Source organism: Bombus flavifrons, chromosome 7, assembly GCF_040668555.2.
Source record: "Bombus flavifrons isolate JBK064 chromosome 7, iyBomFlav1_principal, whole genome shotgun sequence".
Lineage (NCBI taxonomy): Eukaryota > Metazoa > Arthropoda > Insecta > Hymenoptera > Apidae > Bombus > Bombus flavifrons.
The window spans coordinates 15791844-15813118 of NC_138448.1; the positions used below are offsets into that span (position 1 = coordinate 15791844).

Sequence of the window (21275 nt, forward strand, 5' to 3'; positions counted from 1 at the left end):
CCCTTATTGGATATAAATAAAATATCAAGAGAGAAATCATAATATACAATTCTTTTGCTCTATTATTTTGTTCATAGTCTCTGGATTTGTATCTTTTTTTATTGTTTGAATCTTATACATATAATACAATGATACAGATTATTTCGATTGTAAATCATTTGTTCAGTTTTTGAATAAAAATCTTGTTTACCAATAAAAATATAAAAAACTACATGGAAATTGAAATTTCCAAATTTGAAAGTAGTCGTAATATATATCGATCAATTTAAATTTATCAAATAAATATATCTTATATCGATTAACCATAGTCATATTAGACAACTATTTATTCGTGTATTATTTCGTTAACTAAATTATATAGTATATTTGAAATTTCCTTTAGGAATCAAATAATTCTAAAACTTGTATCAAAATTCGCGCTGAATATACTACAGCGCTTAGCTTACTTTATCACTAGTCTTGTATGTATTTATACAATCGACTTTCAAATCAGTTCAGTTACTATCTCACGTCGATGTGGTTTTTACAAGTTTTGGGCATTTCGAAATTGTATATGAAATAAATCCAGTTGAATATTAACGTATGTATACGAAATAAAAACAGTGACAGCTCTTTCATAGTTTAATAAAAGAGTTTATATATCTTAGTGATTTAATATTAAAATAGACAACTGAGGTTTCACAATTTACCTCCTTCGTATTTAATTAGCAAAATCCTTTTAATTCATTACAATCGTATACAGTCTTTGACAAATTAAAATTTATCAATTACTACTTTATTCAATGTCTTTATATAAGATAAACATAACCACTGTTAAACATATGACGTTTCTGTTTATAAAACATATGCATTACATATATTAATAATCTTAAGTAACATATAAATAATCAACAATTTTATTAAAATCCATTACTATTTTTCAATTTACTTTCTTTTTTTCATCTAATGTATACTTTTATATTATGCAGAATATTGCAATATATATATTAGTTTACCTTTTAATAATAATTATTAACTTAGTTAATAAAGATACATATGCATTATATATTATATATTCTTTCTTACAGTTATAAGAGTATTAAAATATTAAAATTTATAAAGAAAAGATGAATATTTATTCAGGCCATTATTCTAATTATAAAACAAATTTGAGTACTATGCTATAGAAGTGGAGTTAAAAGTTAGTCCAAAAGAAACAGTGATGATCAAGTATGACAGGTTCTTCGAGGATGGATACAAACAAAGAAACGGAAGAATCTAGTAATGTTCCAAATAATGTTGGAAATTCTGAAAGTCCAGATTCAATAGAGGTTGTTATTAAAGGATATAAATCGTCATTTAAACAAAAGAAAGATTAACAAAATTTTATTTGAAGAATTGAATTTATTATATTTTCTATTTAGGTGGATAATTCGCGTACAGTTCTTTTAAAAATAGCAACATTATATGCAGAACGTCTTATGAATGATATTTGTCTTGTTGTTAATGGTATAGAATATCCAGCACATCGCCTTATACTTTGTGCTTCAAGTGATGTTTTCCAAGTAAGTAAATTTTAAGGTAGAATATAAAATAAGATAAAATAAAACACGTAATTGTTCATTATACAGGATGTCATTAAACTGGTAATGTAACTTAAAAGAAAATGATTTTATTAAAAAAAGTAAATTAGTATAAAGTAACATTTTCCTCATGTAAATTGATATTAATAATTCATTCAGTATATTTAGTATATTCCAAAAGATATAAACGTATTGAATATAATTATGTTGGTAGACCAGTAAAATTTTTTCTAGCAAATTTTTATATTAATAAACAGTAAGTTTTTAAGTGGAAGGTACTTCTGTTTTATTATTCATTCTTCATCATCTAGTATGATAAAGTAATAAAAGTAATTCATAGATACAACTTAATTCAGACATAAGTACAATGGTGTACAATTCAATGTATATTTATCATTTTATTTGGAAACAAAGCTTTTTATGGCAAAATGTTATTATAATTTGTTGATTTTTTTCTTTGTGTATAATTACTTTCTTTTAAGTGATAACACTAATTTAATAACATATTTTGTACATATGATATAAATACTTATCCATGTAATTAAATTTTAGCAGTAAAGTAAATATTATGTAGTGGAATTTAATTTACTTATAAAATACGTATATTGTGCCAAATAATGATAGGTTGACACATTTCTTATTTCACTCATATATTAAAAATGATTAACATTGAACTTTGGCATATCTAACAAGAATTTTCAAAATACAGCTGAGTTGAGGAAAAATTACATTTTACATTGCACTACTATGTTTTTCTATCTGACTTTATTTGTATTCAAAATGTGTTGGGAACATTATGAAAAAAAGATCACCAAACAGTCACCTTATTTAAAATAGACCAACTGATAGTATGTTTAGGCTCATTAAATTAAAAAAGATTTTTAACTAATTCATTAACAACCTTTACATTGTAGCAAAATAAAGATTATGAAAATTTGATTTATTATGTAAATGGATTCAGAAAGCAAAAATTTTAAACTCGTATCTTTTTTTTAAATTATTAAAACTAAAAGAGTTATAAACAATTAAAAATTAATAAAACCGAACATTTTCGATCGCTTACCGGATTTACTCGAAGAACGCGTGACGTCACAAGTCAGTCGCGTCGTCTGCAATGTGTACAAGTCAACACCAAGTGAGAATGATTTCCTGATTGTGAATCTAATAAACGCTATGGAAGTTCATGAAAAAAGAAATTATAAATGGCCTTTTGTTCCACAATATCAGAATGATTCAATAAAAATATCAGAAAAAAGATTTGTATCCATTCCTGAAGATAGTAACCTACGAAAAGGCATAGTTTCGAATTGCTAAAAGAGATATGCCAAGGACAGCTCCAAATTTCTTTTGCTGTAGAGATTATTTTATTCAGCATATAGATATGTATTCATACATTATATTGTACATGTTAATAATTTGTGTTTTCCTTCTTTGTAGTATGATACATACGTGTTCCTTTGGGTTCTCATTGTTTTAATAAATATTCTGAGTTTTTATCCCCAAATCGAATAATAATAAAAAATGGGTATATAGGTGATTTGACCAAAATACAAATATTTTCAGTAGCATCTAGTTGAAATTGCGTGTTAGTGATCACTGCTAACATTGTGTCACGGCTGTGGTGTTTATAGATTCTTGACGATTTCCGTTCTCTCCGAGTTCGGAACTTTTTGAATATGTCATATTCGGTGTTTTTTGAATATGTTATAGAAATCAACATTTAGAACATGTTTTTATACATATAAACGTCGGTCGACCTTACTTTCCGAGATATTCGCGAAATCTGTCCGTATTAATTGAATTTTGAGCATAGTTTTGGGTCTGCGACAGCATCACTATTGGTCGCTGCCTGCGGGTCACTTATATTTTAAAAATGCGGTCACCGCCGCACAATTGTCTTCACAAGAACGTAGTGTAACCCAAACCTAAATTTAACTTAAGTTTTTTGTAAACTTCTCGGAAATTGAGCAATGGTTATATATATACAGGGTGGTTGGTAACTGGTGGTACAAGCGGAAAGGGGGTGATTCTACGCGAAAAAAGAAGTTGAAAATATAGAATCACTCCCTTTCCGCTTGTACCACCAGTTACCAACCACCCTGTGTATATATATATATAGAAAAAAGTTAGTTAAAATGTTGACGATATACTTCAAAGTCATCGAAGTCGATGAAATTCTACATAATTACCTAACATTATATTTATTATTATCTTTTTTAGTATAGGTAACATTTCAACACATACTCTAACTTTTCTTATTGCAGGTAATGTTAATGAGTCCTCAGTGGAGTGAGTCACAGGAAAGTAGAGTAACCCTCCAAGAAACGCCACAATGTGTACCTATATTTAGTGAGTTTTTGCGCTACTTTTATACTGGTCAAATAAGAATTAATTATGGAGTTGTTCTACCAATATTATCTTTAGCCGATAAGTATAATGTTAAGGATTTAATATCATTGTGCCTTGATTATATGCAAAATCATATTGCATTAGCTGCCATACACGGCACTTTAGTATCATGGTTACAGTATACGTCAAATTGTGGTCATCACAATATTACTCAAGCATGTCAAAATTTTATTAAGTGGAATTTAGAATTGGTGGCCAGAACTGCAGACTTTGGAAATTTTGATTTAGATATTTTAGTATCGTTGCTACATCAAAGTAGTTTGGTGGTAAAGGATGAAATGACGTTATACAAATGTTTAGAATCTTGGTTGGATCATCAGGCAAATCGGTTGAAAACTCAATTGTCGCACGACGAATTAGAAGCTACGTTAGAACAATTGGTAATAGCTGTGATGTCTCCCGTTAGATTTCCAATGATGTCTCCTCGACAATTAGCAGAATTACTTTTATTTCCTTTAACGAAAAAATACAAGGAATTCTTTGTAGAACGGATGTCTATAGGAATGTCATTTCATTCTGGTCAGCTAGATAAAGTTAAAGAAGTAAGTTTAAACGAAGAAGATGGTGCATTACTTTTTGAACCAAGATTATACACTATAGACACCTGTAGTTCATTACTTACGATAGAAAATTTTCATGGTTTACCCTCTTACCACACCAGAACGCTCGTATTTTCAAGTCATTCGTGTTTAGCAGAGTATGCTGGTGACCGCGCGTGTGAATGGGTTGTAGATATATATCCAAAAGGTGTTTGGTTTAAAAAGTTTTTCTTAATAGTGTGGCAAGGAACCGTAGAAATGCCCGAACATGTGAAACGTTCAGTTAGATTATCACTCACCTGTAAGGATCCATCTGTAAATAGTAATGCTGATATGCGTGTAAAAATAGGTGTTTTAATATATGGTTTACAGGATGGTGTTGAACATATTGCAAGAGTAACAGAAATTATTCACAGATTTAGTAAAAAAGAACGTGTTCTTAATTTGGACGATCTTTTACCGTTTGAGGAACTTAACCCGCAGCAGGGTTCCGTCTCGGAAAATACATCTCCTTTTCTAGTAGGTCCAAATAAAGATATGCTCAAATTACATATTGTTATATCACCAGCTAACTAAGACAAAGAGATTTCTTGGGTTATATAAAATGAAATCTTACTACAGACTTTAAATATTTTGGACTCATACGAAGAGTCATCTTTTTTAAGTTTGTCTTCAACGTATGTCCTAGAATTTTTTTCTTTTGATAAATCGACATTTTAATATTAGACTAAGATAAAGTTTTGTATTTAAATCGTAATATGTAATAAAATATTAAAAGATTTCAATGTTCCATGAATTTCCATCATATTAATTTTTTCTGGGGAAATTGTTAATTACTATTAATTATTCATTTAGAATAACATAATTTTTAAAGCGGACGTCTGTGTATGATAGAATATTGTTCATTTACACTCTGTATAACAAAAAATTAGTGAGTTTATATTCATTTTATTGCAAGAACGAATGAAATCGATAATCATCAATATTTCATCCACCGATCCGATTTCGATTTTTTAATATAAGTATATTTAGTAATACATTTAATATTTAATACATTATTATTATTTATATAAAAATTATAATTTTTGACAACTTTTTCCAGTACGTGAAACCTGCGCTCGGTCTTAATTTCCGAGATATTCGCAAAGAACTGTCGATACCATTAGAGTGAATTATTGTGTCTATAACTATGCATTCGTTGCAAAGTATGCGTCAATATTTGTTGCCGGATAGAATAACATCCAAATCTAACAAGAAGATATGCCAATAAACTATAAAAAAAGATAAGAATTAGGTTTGTTTTAAGCAGTAACCGAGCGGCGGTTTTATGTATAGGAGAAATGTATGTATTGTTAAAAATTTTAATTTCTACAACATATCCAAAAATCATCCTGATCAGTAAGATGAGTGAGATATCGATATCAACCGAGATATTTTTTTGTAAAATTTTTTTTTTTTTTTTTTTTGTATCTTTTATATAAATGTATTGCTTTATTACGAAAGCTATCTTAAGAAGGCCATAGAAAATATTTTAAAATTTTGTGCCTATTCGATTCTTTATTGTGTATAAAATCATGTTGATATCGTCGATATAGTACATATTTGGAGGATTTTAATAGTTAGTAACTAAATACATAACTGAAGGACAGCGTAGGTTTTGAATTTCAAAATTAAGATGAATCATGCGCGATAGTTCTGTTTTACAAATCTTCATCGGTCCAAATGGATTAACATTTATGACAACGATAAGAAATATTTTGTAATATCCCATACATCGTAAGAGAGATAATTTTGTAATTATTCAAAATTAAAATTGTATATTTGCAGTACATTTTCACATCACTATAATATAGTAATAATACACTAAACCATATGTAAAATTTTTGATTCAGTTAAATATATATTGTATGTTTCTTTAATTTATAGGAATTAATCAACCTCAATGTTTTTAAAATGCGTTTTTAAAAGACAGATTTTTTTCTTTTTTTGGTTATTCGTAACTAGAATATATAAAGATATTTATATCTTTTACTAATTTCATTTTTCAGAAGGAAGAAATCTTTAGATTGTACTAATCACTATTTCTTATTTAAACAAAAGTTAATTTTTTCTCGCTGATATTTTTCGTAAAAATTTGAAAAATAATTGTTATTTTTTATTTCTGTTCATAACATTTATTGGCAATATATAAAGAAATTTTATCCGCTTTTTTTTCTTTTGGAAACGGGTATAATATAATGATAGAATATTCTCAAAAGGTAAAGGTTTAATTTCACAAGATTTATTTTAATTTTCTAAATGTTTGTACTTCCTCTTTCATTATAATTTGCAAATTCTTTTGGGTAGTGATTTCTACAAATATTAAACAAAATTCTCTTGAGATAGTTTCCACTTCTATAAACATTACATAGTAACGTATACAAATTACCTTTTTATTTTATGTTTGTAATATATTGTAATTTTTACAATAGCTTATATTTTTCAATTAAACGATTGAACTTTGTTTCACTGTTGTTATTTCTATATGCTCAGCTGATCTCCGTTCGATTCGATACTATCCATTTGCAATCACGGAAAGGAATGATCCTCTTACAAAAGTAACACTCCATTGTCCCTTGTCCATTATCTTATACCTTCGTATTCCACGTGGTGTATCGTATATCCTTACCAAGTGTGTTGGTAAAGCATAAACATATGAGCGGTAGAGACATAGTCATTCGTTGACTCTCGAAAATATCTCATCGTACACGTTACTTATCGAAAACCTACACTTTCACGGTTTTAAAATGATTTACTTTTAACCACTCTGTTATGACATACGAATAAGAGAAAGAATAATTCGAATAAGTTGTTAGCACACTCATGAGTCGTACTATTACACGAATGCATTCGCCAAAAATTATACTAACATAAACTAATCGAATCCTAAGTCAAATTGCACATATACATACACACACACACACATACACATGCAGCACGTATACGTGTTGTGCATAATCCGCCTGACGTCCTACTAATGTCTATAGTATTCTATTTTCTTCAAGATCACTGATATTCGCTAATCCTTTTCTACTACTTTGTTTCTTTTTGCTACCTGGTCGCCATAAGAATGATGATTTAAGAAAAGTCCCGTTCAAATCCACGAGAAAATAGTCTTTCGACAAATACACCAGCTCTGTTTCGTTTTCTTTGTTCCGGTTTTATTTTATTTTGTATTCTGTTTTATATTGGCTTGCGTGTGTAAGAAAACGTGTAGCTCGAAAGTCTGAAACGGTCGGCTGGCTTTCGTCACTCTGTGCTTTTTAAGAAGAGAACGCGAAAACACTCGAAGGTGCCTTAAGTTAGGCTCTCTTCTTTACTGTGTCACAAATTGGCGGGCCTCAACGGTTTTACGATTGTAACGTCTAAGATACTCGTCCATTCTTTGTACAATCATTAACGCAGACGAACGTTAAGTATCTAACGAACGAAGAAGTATACTACGCGATTTTAGTTATCTCGAATCAGTGTCGTCTTACACGTGTTTACAGTTCGGTCACCGATCATGGAATGATTCGTCGCAGCGCGACTAGCACGGTGTTCTTCAACCTTTGCGCTTTCTCATACTCCTTGCTTATCCTGCGATGTCCTATTTCTTTTATCTTGACGACACGTGGAAGAAACCGACACGTGGCAGGGAACGTTTGCATGTGTAAAAGTACTTTTCGCTTTTATTCCCCTCCCTTTCTCTCTCTAATTTTAGGAATTTTCATCCTATGGTATCTTTAAAATGGAATCTATCCAATTTACCTAATTCAAAGTAAGTGGCTTAATTACTTGGGTTCGGGAACATGGACTTCTACAAATAAATACAAATTTCCTTATTCATCAAACACTGATTAAATTATATGGACCGTAATAAGTTTATATACTGTATTTATGTGTTATGCCGGCAACGAGATTCATAGCGATTGCTTTTAAGATTCATCGAACTATCGAAAATCGCGAATTTTGGTTTAGCGACGAATTCTAAGCGTCGCGAATGTATAATTTTTGGCCGACAAATTGTAAGAGGCGCTAATGTTACAGACGTCATGATGCCCCACGGCGAGCGTAAGATGATAAGAATGCCCTGAAAGGATCTGTCCACGAAGTAGGTTAGACGATGAACCTTCTGGCAGGACTGAATCGACCAGCTCAGCGCATACCCCAAAACCTTAACCGTTTTAGTGCCAGGAGTTTCCGTGTCGGATTGTGCCATGCAGCGCGATAGCGCTTCGAATTGACGATCGTGACCAAACATCGCGACGCAGTTCACCACTGTACGCAAACAGCGAGGGCGCTGCTTGGCGTTAAAACGGTTAAAGGTACGATATCATTTAGAGAAATAAGTCTATGTATAGATAAGTGAGTTCGAGTTTAGCTTGGGTTAGGTTTCCATTGCATTCGTATTTGAATTAGATTTGGATTAAATTTCGATTATGTTAGACTTCGATAATTTAACTACAAGTAGTGATGGTAGTCGTACTCATAAAATAGTCGAATTAGCGGTCAGCGAAGGAATAGATGAGAGAGGGAGAACGCTTCCACAAAGTGGAATGACGAGTTTGCCGATTGTCTATCGGAATTCTTATAGCTTCATTTTTGCCATCATGGTAAAATTGACTCGATGGAATTGTTGAGGGAAACAACCCGAAAGCAGTACATTTTTAAATACGGCAGGTGATGTCAAAATTCAACTTTGGGTTCAACGTAGGAAGAATAAGATTCGTTTGTAAGAATTTATGTTCAAGACATGTTGAGTCAATATAAACGCTGAGCCAACGTTTATTGAGATTGATGGAGATAATTAATCATCCAATGGTAACATGTTGCGCAAGGTAGAACTATGGATGAATTTTATACGGATATGGGTGCAAAAGTGACGTCGCGAGAATTCTTGTATGCAATCGAAAAACAAGATTTAGTTAAAATGATATTTTGCGATTCTGCAACAACTTTTAATGAATTAAGGAAAAGCGGTCGTCATTTATCTGCTGAGAGCACAGTACGGAGGTGGATCTCAATGTATAATTTAAGAACGGCATTTCAAAGGATTCGTTAACATCATTACGCTTCAATCCCAAATTTATAGCGAATGCTGGGAGAACTTTTGGAGATCGCAGAAATTTATTGTGCTCGTTATGCACCAAAGGAGAGGAATATCGAGTAGCAGCTTTAAAACATTTGTATAAAGTCAAAATACATGCCCGAAGAAAGGATAAAGAGGAAAAATTGTGCGACCAAAGAAATCCGTCTTGGAATAAAATATGTTATTAATTATCTCGATTACTTCCTCGAGGTAATACGACAGCCGTACCTAATGGTGGCGCATATCCTCCAATAGAGGAAAAGAGGAGGAGACTTTAATAGTAATTTCAGCTGAGTCATCCTTATAATTAATGTGAATTTAATTATTTAGGTTACGATATCAGATAGAGATATTAAAATATAAATTGCAAGCAAATTGTAAATCTTGTAAAAGAAGGTTCGAAAATATACTGATATATACTTGACTCTTATACATGTTGCCCCTCTCTGTCTTTGTCTCTGTCACTCCCCCCTCTCCTCCAATAAAGAAAGACTCCTTGATTTGCTATGACCGCCTTGAGTGTATTGAATTTTTGGATTTTCGAATTCCCAGTTCTATTTGGATAAAGAATAAAAAAGTCCTTTTTATAACAATGTATTTGTTGAAAATTTTAATTTTGATAACTATCGCTGATTATCTTGATCATCGTAATTTGTACGTTTTATATCATATTATATATATACATATGTGTACGTACATATGTGTTATACGTTCGTTAGACGCCACATGAAGCTTCTTTGTTCATCTTGACACGTGTAATTCTATGTGGGAGACCACGGATAAGAGGAGTCCACGTGGAGAAGGAAATTGAGATAAATTATAAGAATCATAAGAGGATTCACCGATACACGTGCCAGTCTATCACCTAAAATAAAACCATTCATTTTAACATGTTTTCTGTTCGTCGCGTGGCACGTGACAAAACACATTTTATTAGACTATTAGAAGTTTAAGTATGATTTATTCCTTTGAGACTTGAAGACTTGAATTTCGATATTAATATATGTAATATGTACTTTCATTCTTTCATAAACCACTAACTAGAATTGTTGTTTTATATTTAAACAACTGAAAAAATATACATCATGACCGTTTTGTGTTTGCAGTTTTCGTATTGAACGTTTTTAGCACTAATTGCCAATGCACATAGTACTAACCCGCGTGATGTTGCTAAAACAAGCAAAATTTTAATGAGATTCTAATTTACACAACCTACACCAGTTTCTTCTAACTGATCAACAACTTTTAAAAATGTGTAAATACTTACTTGCAAAATATGTATACTTTGTTGTTATTTTACTATTTATCATAAACTGAGACGATTTTTATTCTATTTCTCCTAATTGGTATTATCCATGATAAACTAATTATGATATTTCTTAATCCAAATGTAGTCAAGTGAAAGTAGCTTATATGTTATATTTCATTTATTTTCATAGAAGGTTTAGAAAATATTTAGAGTAGGTATATACAGGGTGACCTGTAACTGTTGACACAATTGGGTATAGAGTGATTCTATGAGTAAAAGGAAGGCGGAAAAATGGAATAAAAAATTTGTACGTTTCATTTCCGAGAAAGTCGAGGTTGAAAATTTGATAAGTGTACTTAAACTTGGCTAATTCCGGACTGAACAAGAGTAAATAATCAACAGGATAAGCTACGTGTAGAGATAAATAAACTACGTGCGAAAATAAATCAAGTTTAGAATACAATTTTTTCTTAAGATGCTTTCTTTTCGAGAAAAATAAGTTTAAAAATTGATGTGTATCATCAGATCAGTTCTTAACTAACATTAGATTCTTGAAAACGAGGGATTAACAAGAAAAATTTTATTTTACAATTTTGACTTATTTTTGCATATATGATAACCTCTACCCAAATTTAGTCTGTACTTAGCCAAGTTTACGTATACTGATCAATTTTCAAACTCGATAGTCTAAGAAATGAAGCGTCGTATGAAAGAATTTTATTCCACATTTTTTATTTATTTTTTCATAGAATCATTTTCTATCTAATTGTACCATTAGTTACCGACCACCCTGTATAAGGATATAACAAGTAGAGTGGATGATTCTTTTATTTTTTATGATTAAATGATTCTAGCTTTCTAAATGTGAGTACTGTATATAATTTAAAGTCGATGATAATACAAAATAAAATGAGTATTAATTAAAATAATCGATTCTCTTTTGCGCTTCAACGATATCCAAACAAAATTTGAAATGTTCTTCTATTTCGTAGGTATAAAGATTATGTCAACAGTCACAATCATCCTGAACAATAAACGAAGCTTACAAAAAGAGAAAAGAACGATAAGAACATTGATTGATCGACTGAAACTAATAGAATTACAGCAATTTTTCTAATAAGATAATTCCCTTAATACATTTGCATTCTTTCCGTATATCAATATTTATACTTCACCTTCTATTTATACACACTGACTAGCTTAAAAAAAAAAGGCAAGATAAAATCGCACGGGGATTCCCTGAAAGACATTAACTAGAAATTGTTCAAGATACAAGTCACTCGTGCTTCGTTAGTGTTGGGAATGATACCGCATCGATATCAATTTACGAATTTTGATTCTACGTCGTAAGATCGTAGGTATCAAGAATAGTCGATACCTTTTCAATATTTAATATATAAAAATTTATACTCGCAAAGTAGAAATCAATCTACAGGACGTTCTAGTAATCATGACACGAATGGTAAGAGGATGATTCTATGTGAAAAAATAAGTAAAAAATGAGATTCAATTATCAGACTGTCCTAATTATATCGATCGAATTTGAAATTAATTTGAAAGAGCATATAAAAGCTACACGATATGTATTTAGCGCAAGTATATAAATACATATTTCGCAGAGATCGCAAAAGTATTTAAGATATTTCGATTATCTATTATATTAATAATGTATAAACTTCAATATTCGATGGAACCATTTTTGAAAATGATATGTTTGAGATAGTTCTGCATACTGTATACTAATTTTTCACTTAATATACGTTTGCGATGAATATCCCGTAATGTTTATACTCTGTATGCATTTTTAGATTGATTTCAAATTTAACCTATATAATGAAGATAGCCGATTCTCATCTCATTGATAATAAAATTTCAAAATGTTTTATATAACAAACACAATATACATATAACAGTCTTTTGTGGTAAATGTTCTAATATTTTCGTGAATTGTTCGAGTATCATCGATATGCATCGTATCAATCCCATCACTAACTACAAGTCACTCGTGCTTGTTACCTTTGAGTTCCTATAAGAAAGGGAGGGGACAGGGAGACAGGATTTCGTCCAGTGAACTAGGGAGAAAATGGGCCAATCACAGCTGCTCGGTGGTTCGGGGTTCGGGAGAGTTCGGCTGGGACGAGGTAAGCACGACTGACTTCGTGAATCTTTCGCAATTCGCTTCAGTTCGTCCAGCAGAGAAGCAACGCTCGTTCCGCGACGATGTTCTTCACGCTGCAGTTTATATCTACTGTATATAGGCAGCTTTAGGCGGGTTACACGCGAAATTTTTTTCAAAAATTTTCAAAACATAACCTCAAATACATGACTCGATACATTTCACGCGAAAATATGTAAAGTGGTGCGTCAGGTTTCCAAAGTTTGTGCTTGGCGGAATTGTTTGACAGTTTTCCAAACGAATCCTCGTGAAGCAATCCGCAAGCTGCATGTCGACCGAAACCTGCTTCGTCCAAATGGATTGATCTTCTCTACTTCCGAAGAAATTTTGTTTGGTAAGTGTCTACTTTTACTTTTCAGTTAGACTTCTCAATTGTATAAGGTGTCCCAGAAATCGTCATACAATCCACAAAGGGGTGGTTCAACGTGGAAAATAAATGGAAAATATATGTAGAATAAAATATTTCATACCAAATTCTATTTTTAATAAAATCGAATTTTAAAATTCGTTTAGTGTACAATTTGGCTAATTATTGACTGGATTGAATTAAACAACCAGCAGGAAGTTATACTATATACGAGAATAAATAAAAAGTGTGGAATAAAATTTTCCCATTTAAGGTTTAATACACCATTTACAAGAAAATAGGATTTGAAAGTTTGATTAAGAATTCGCTTGATACACGCGTACTTGATCAATTTTCAAATTTCGTTTCCTCGAAAACTACTTTCACACATAGTTTGTAGAACAACGTCCTATTGATTATTTACTGTTGTCCAGTTCAAGCCAATTAGCCAAGTTCAAATTGTACTTGACAAATTTTCAAGCTCGATTTCCTTCAAAACTAAGCATCGTATGAACAAATTTCATTTTATATCTTCGACCTGTTTTTTTACGTAGAATGCTTGTCTACCTATTGAACCACGATCGTTGGATCACCTTGTGTATATGATACATGAAGATTGACAAAGATGGTTCTTTAGTGTGCTGGAATGAATATCTTTAGTTTCAGATCATATAACGGAAGAAATGATAATATGTACGCTTTGTGAGATTTTTTTTATAAAATTTATAACACGATTCCATCGTGTTTTTCTTCTTGTATTGCATTTCTGTATTTCAATTTAACACGAAAATATACATACGTAGCGTAACTATATCAATAAGTTGCCTTTTTATAGTTATATAAGCATTAAAGTAAATAATTCTAGGTGAAATTAGAAAATGTATTTAATCGAATCACTCACTGAGCATTAACTGTATATGTAATTTTGTATTACATAGTATAGAAGCTACAGTTAGTGCAAATTAGGAAATATTTTTAACTGAATTAATTACTTAGCATTAGCTATGTGTAATTCTGTGAAAACTATAGAAATAGTTCAAATTAGGAAATATATTTAATTGAATAAAACATACATTATAGAAGATGCATTTAATGAAACATAGCTTAAGAATGCATTTTATTGTATGAATTAGCGATTTGGTAGTTTTCCATCAACATTAAATAAGCTTCCGATTTAATATTTTGTTATCGGTGAAAATATGTAATTTGTATTCCTGTCGTTGACGTCTTTCCTTGCGAACAATGACTTTCATTCTATTGCCACGCGTGCATAATAGAGGTTTGTCGCAGCGTGTACGGTAAACGTTTTCGTGCTCATCGGAGAAGCACGAGCATCCTGTTATGCCCCTACATTGCCAGCCATAAGTCATCGGACTCGAACAAAAAAGTCGACCAAACCGAGGATCTTAGTTTCAATCAATCGAATTAATGTAGATGGAAAATAAGTTTTTGGAAATGTTTATATTTATTTTTAAATTTAATATTAATAATTTGTATAGAAAAGATTTTTTATTTGCATACATATGTATATATAAATTTTTTTATCGTATGTAATTTTTATAGTAGTTTTATAATATTGTATTTTTAATTATTATATAACATAGACCGAAACATTATATCTTGTTTGTTATGTCATTCGATTGCGAAAATATTCGATTATTTCATAGAATTTTTTTTACTTTTGCTTTACTTTCTTTTATATTTGTCGAGAGATATTAACGATATTTCTTTTAAACAATCTTTCACTTATTACATGATATCTTTTTTCATGCATTTTTATAAAAAGATTTCTTAAGTTATACAATATTATTTTGTATAAACTTATTTCTAATGATGATCATATTTTATCTATTTCTGATCATTTATATTAAATTATAAATTAAAATTAAATTATATATGACAATTTTTCGCCATTTTACTAGTAACCTATCTAACTATATGTATAACAACTTATGGACGGTAGTATATATCGCTAACTACATACAGTACACGTTTAGAAAGTATAAATTTTTGCTGGATTGCGTAATTCATATTCAAGCATATTGATGACCTTTGGTTCTTCTTAATGGTTCTTATACGTTATGTAGCACCAAAAAATTTGAGATTACATGTATATTTTTGCTAACTGAGATTATTAGAATATATTTCGCTTATCGTTGACATTCTAACTTAAATGGAACTTTACAAAGTATTTAATTTAATAAAATTTTGCTACAAATAGTTCCGTGTTTTAGAAAAAATAATAATAAAGGAAGGATTAACTGTAAATCTTTAACGATGTATTACGTACCATGATAGTGACATCAGATGTTTGAAGTATCCATAGAGGGCATCTTCGCTTTTTAAAAATTTTCCATGTGGTACTTCAAAGAACGAGATGGGCGAATATATCTAGTCGAAATTTAAGTGGGCGTTGCGTGATTCGTTGAATCAATTGTTTGAACTGCTTGAAGAAATTCGATCCGTTCCAGCTAAGCAACGAGATTACTATATTATTCATAAGTTCGAAATTTTACGTTACATAAAATGTACTTACAAAGAATCGAATTTTTGGTTTAAATTTCAATTGTTTGTCAAAATCCAAAATATGAACAATTAAGTCACCATCCCAGTTCTATTAACTTTCTTTCTAGTTTCTGGGTTGATCCCGTTTGAGGATACAGAAAATTGCAATAATAAATTCGAACGTAATAAATAACGTTATACTAGTAATGTAAACGTACGTTGAACGTTTCAATAATCAGTAATTTCTGTAATTTCACGAATTGTTTTCGATTAATCTTCTCTCTTTGATTCATTATCATTATTATTTTTCATTCTTTATATAACAAATTAAAAATACTGATATTAATCAATAACATTATTTATTGGAATTTCATAATAATTCTGATACATTAGGATATCTTAAAGTATATTATTGGCTATTTATCAAACACCCACATTTTCTAACTTTGAGTTATGTAGCGAATACGGAATTCTTTAATGACAGTTAAATTTTACGATAATGTTGCTTCAACATTTGGGTAACGTCATTTTCAATGCTTTCATTTATAGCTTTTGAGGTTATGTTTATAAATATCCTGATTCCTTAACCAACCTCGATGCCTGCTTTACCATTAGAGCTTGCGCGTATTATCCTCCCGTCATGAAAATTTTGTTATTCAAATGGTAGAACAAGTGCCATTACTTGCATTTTACAATCGAACCTCGGTAAGTCGAATCTCAAGCGAAGAGCTGAAATCTTCAAGTTGCGGAGGTTATGTCTAATCAAGTTTTTCGCTAATAGAGGCTTCGTGGACTGTTGACGTTCTTCAAATCGTACAAGATCTCAAATTGTTTCTGCATTAACCGATTTCAGTTGAAGCTTTTTTCTAACCAATCAAGAACCTTTTGCCGATCTTCTAGCGTCACAGTCATAAGTCTGTTATTTTCCTTTCTTCGTACGAACCACGTGCTTTCGAAGTGGAAAAAACAATTATCGTAGTTGAACTCGTGAATCCGTTGAGCATACCGAGAAACGAATAAAATTCACTGATTCACTTCCTCGTGACCGAAGATCGTGACCAGTGTTTGTTACGTATATATTTAAAGTAACAGATTGGTTAAAAGTTGATATTCCGCTTGCTTTTCGCGCATTAAAAGAATAAACTTATGTAGAAATATTTGTTTTGAAAATATCACGGTTTCCTCGTTAAATCGTAAGCTTGCATTTGGCGATCGAATGGGGCGGAAGTGAAGTCTGTTGCATGTATATATGAAATGTATATTGCAGAGTTGGGCGTTATTCGAATACAAATTTGCAAATAATTTTTTAAAAATTATTCCAGAAACATTTCTCAGCAGGAATTTTCGAACACTGTTAAATAAATCATTGAAACACAACTTCGATTTAATTCTAAGCCGAATAATTTTTCAATGAAGGTTACAGACGAACGAAATTATTTGGAAATAACGAATAATTTATTATTCGAATAAATTAGTGAAGTAACGAGTTAAATGTGCAACGTAAACCATGATATTATATGGGTAGCTGACGATGAATTGATTTGCGTGTATTGTTGGCCACAGTTCAACGTTCCCAACTGTTGTGACATTGTTTTAATAATTACACGAATATCTCAAACAGAATATTTCAGGGTTTAAGCGATAAATGAGGTATTTCGAGTGGTTCAGTTTTACAATATTTAAATTAAGTATTGCGACAACGAATTAGGTGACGAAAATTAGGTGTTAGGTATACGAACATTGAGGTAGTATTTTTAAATTCCATATATGTAAATGTGAATATTGAGTACGATAAACTCTGTAATAATAGGAAAAATAATCGACTTTATCTGTATGAGAAATTAATTTTTAATTTAAACTTAATTGCAAGTCAGTTAAAAATAGTAAAAGATTATTATAACATATATTTGTTTTATTAATAGAAATAAGGTAAACAATAATTATAAATGTTATTCTGAAAGCACTGAATAAGCTGATTTGCATATCAACAGGGATACAGGAAAAATGTAGCAGTAGAATAAAACGTAATAATAAAATGAAACAATTTTTGTATTTATAAATACTATTATATGTTATTATATATATATATATATATATATATATATATATATATAAAATATTAGAGACTTTTGGCAAAATTAATTTTTTACCCGTAAAGGCACGAACGAAACTAACCAAAAAAAAATTAATGTTTATGTTTTTCTTAATAATAAATATTCTTGTCCATTTTTGGTTCTCAAATATCGTTACGTTTATTTTACTTTCAAAAATAGAATTTTTAAGAAACGTTCATCGAAAAAGAACTTACAAATTGCTTTAATTAGAACTAATTGAGATACGCTTGTATGTGTTCAGCTGTTCCTTAAAATATCGCAGAAGTCGCAGAAAAATGAAAAAGGTGACACTTTGACATTCAATCGTTCTCGTATTTCATCCTACTGATGTCATAAAAAAATTTTATGCCATTTTTTTTAAAGAGTAACATAACTGACGTCCGTATCTACCGTTCAACCTTATCCATCTGAAATTGGAACTCGAACTTTTGAAAATGTACCTGAACTTGTTATTAAATTTTCAATATTAAGAATTACAAAAATTTATAATCATTGCACTTCGAAGCGCATAAATTAAATAGAAAGCTATCGTAGAGGTATTGTTGGAAAAATCATAAAACACATTCATCTTTCTGAATAATGTTTTTGAAAAAGACGTCCCCTGGTTATGCTGTATTGTGCATATACGTAAAATAAAAAGTTATAAACCTTAAGTATACTTGTCTGTACTGATTTCTCATAAGCCATAAATGACCTAATATCTATAAGTGGAAGTGTATATAACATTGGTCGACTGGAAGTGAGAATTTCCACAGGCTGGCACAGATAAAAGTATGTACAAATCGAGGGATTCGTTGAAAATATGTCAGCGATATCGGAAGTTATCAAAAGTCGACGATGTATGAAACTGGAAGAATTTTTCAGATAGAAATATTTGCGTGCATATTTTGACGAATGTAAATTTTGACACGCCATTAATCAGTAATAATAAATTATAAATTTGTATTGCGTATGTTTCACATTATGGGTTTGATTACATAATGGAAATTAACGTAGGCTGCTGTTGGTCAAATGTGCAGAAACAAGTGTCGACTTAGTTTATTTTTTATATCAGACGGGCATAATGAGATTAAACCTGTGACAATCAGCCTGTTATTGCGTGGAAAATCCGTATCGTGTTTGTATTATGTCTGGTCTCTTAGTATTTGCTATCAAATATCAATCGATCTAATTCCTCAATTTTTTTCTTTTAGTGTAAGACCTTTTAGTTTGAAAGCATTTTGATTGAAAATTTAGGAGAGATAATTACTTAAAAATAAGGTGGCCTTCGGTAATCGTTCGATAATAATAATAATAATAATAATTCAGGAATTTATGCAAATATACGAGAACATTACCTGCAAAGAATGATAACTTTGGTATCCATTATTAATATGTATGGCAGTATTTTGTATGTAATCGATCGACAGATGCATACATTTAAATATTGTACATATTATATATTACATAATGTACAAAATGTCCATTTTTCAAGTGACTTTTAAAACTAGGATATTCCTGTTCTAGTAATTGCAAGAGCAAAAAGATCTGATATCAGGTATTTTGTCCGGTTTCGTAGTTTTAGATTTTAAATTTTAATATCGGGGTTTATAAATAAACGCGAAATAAGGGATAAGAGACGACGATAAAAAGCTTGTTAATAACAATTTTTTAATTTCTCTTTTTTTCGCTCATACGTTTTTTTCTAATTTCTCCGAGAAACAAACAGTTAGACAAACAATAGCTTTTCGTTCCACATTTACGTATCGCTTGCCTCAGGGAAAAGTCCCTAGAAAGAATTGTACCGTTTAACCTTTTTCTCTACTTAGAATAAAATTCATAAATTTATATATGTAATTCGCCACTTTTAGATAACTTATTCCATGATAAATTCGGATAAATGATTCCGTAGCAAAATACTCACATCCTTTGTAAATTCCGTTTTTATTTGTTTTCCTTATCTCATATAAACTTCACTAGATAGTAAACTATCGCGTTTTCGAGATACATCGTTAATTCTTCGATAGTTTGCTTTTAGTGTGATTCACTTCGAAATTTCGAACGCAATAATGTATAGGGTACCCCAGCCATCGCGGTACAATCGGTAAGGGGGCGATTCTACATGAAAAAACAATTTGGAAATATAGAAGGAAATGTGACGTTTCATTTTCGAGAGAACCGAGTATGAGAACTTGTCTCGTATACTTGAACTTGGCCAATTCCGGATTGGACAGAAGTGAATAGTCGATAAGAATATACTACGTACGAAAATAAGTTGAAGATGTGTTGGAGATCAAAAATTTGCTCATAGACGCTTCCGAGAAAATGAAATTTGAATCAAGTACGCATGTATCAAGCCAATTCTTAACTGAACACGTTCAAATATCATATTCTTGAAAACGAGGTCTTGAACGAACAAATTTTCGCCCAGCTGATTATTTACTTTAACCCATTCGGTAATTGGTTAAATTTATATATACCGAATAAATTATTAGCCAGGTATATATGGAAAAATTTTATTCTATTCTATGTTTTCTATTTATCTTTTCACGTGGAATACTCGTCGATTGACCCATAATTACTGAGACGTTGATATTCGATATCGAATGGATCCAAAAATCGGATCCAATGCGCACGAGAAGCACGCATTGTGCAACCAGGCCTTTGAGGTTAGGTTTGATTCTTTTCAGAAAGGCATCGACAGGTTCTTTTTTAGTCGATGAGTGACATGTTTTTGTAAGTTTCATTTATGGTTTCTGAGAATCTTTGTTTTCAAGTACACATTCATCGAAATTATTATAGTTGGTTGACAAGTTAGTCATTCTGACTGATGCAGTAATTGTTGGTTGAAACTGTGATTAAGTAACGTAATTACGATTAAATAAACGTCGATAAAACAAATGGAAGACGGTTCATTTCTTGGACTATTTACGAATTATTATTTAACGGAATACATAGATTGTGTTTTACTATGTATTAGATCGTAAGTTTAGTTATCGATAGTAAGTAGGTTGTAAGTACATGAAATTCTTTTCTTTCTTAATGTAATTTGTGCACTTTCCTGTAATAAATATAAAAAGGGTAAAAAATTCGCGTAAAAATATAAAGTTTTCCGCGGTATACATAAAAATAATTACAGTGGTGAGCATATGTAACATATATAAATAGGGAAAGTTTTAATAAGAAATTAAACATTATTTAGTCGTAATAAAAGTAACTTTCAATACTAAAGTTAAAGTTAGTACGAGTGAAAATAGGTTATACTCATATATTTTACTAAGATATG

The 21275-nt window shown here is 30.6% G+C and overlaps 2 protein-coding genes across 4 annotated transcripts in view; both read left to right on the forward strand.

Annotated features, from left to right (window-relative positions):
- Positions 1-422: 422 nt before the first annotated feature.
- On the forward strand, positions 423-5887 carry Tango10 (transport and golgi organization 10). Of its 3 annotated transcripts, XM_069116489.1 has the most exons (5): positions 423-580; positions 1068-1310; positions 1404-1544; positions 3827-4811; positions 4883-5019. In XM_069116489.1, coding segments are annotated over exons 2-5 (1227 nt in total). In that variant the 5' UTR covers positions 423-580; positions 1068-1211; the 3' UTR covers positions 4885-5019. The 3 variants fall into 3 exon arrangements, with proteins under 3 accessions (XP_068972590.1, XP_068972588.1, XP_068972589.1); XM_069116487.1 differs by having other exon boundaries at positions 3827-5887; XM_069116488.1 differs by lacking the exons at positions 423-580; positions 1068-1310; positions 1404-1544 and adding an exon at positions 2613-2914 and having other exon boundaries at positions 3827-5887.
- A 7137-nt stretch (positions 5888-13024) lies between these two features.
- Positions 13025-21275, forward strand: part of LOC138181685 (uncharacterized) — a 37392-nt gene continuing 29141 nt past the window's right edge. Inside the window, exon 1 of the mRNA XM_069116739.1 lies at positions 13025-13379. The gene's annotated coding sequence lies outside the window, so the exon portion shown is untranslated. The remainder of the gene's footprint in view (positions 13380-21275) is intronic.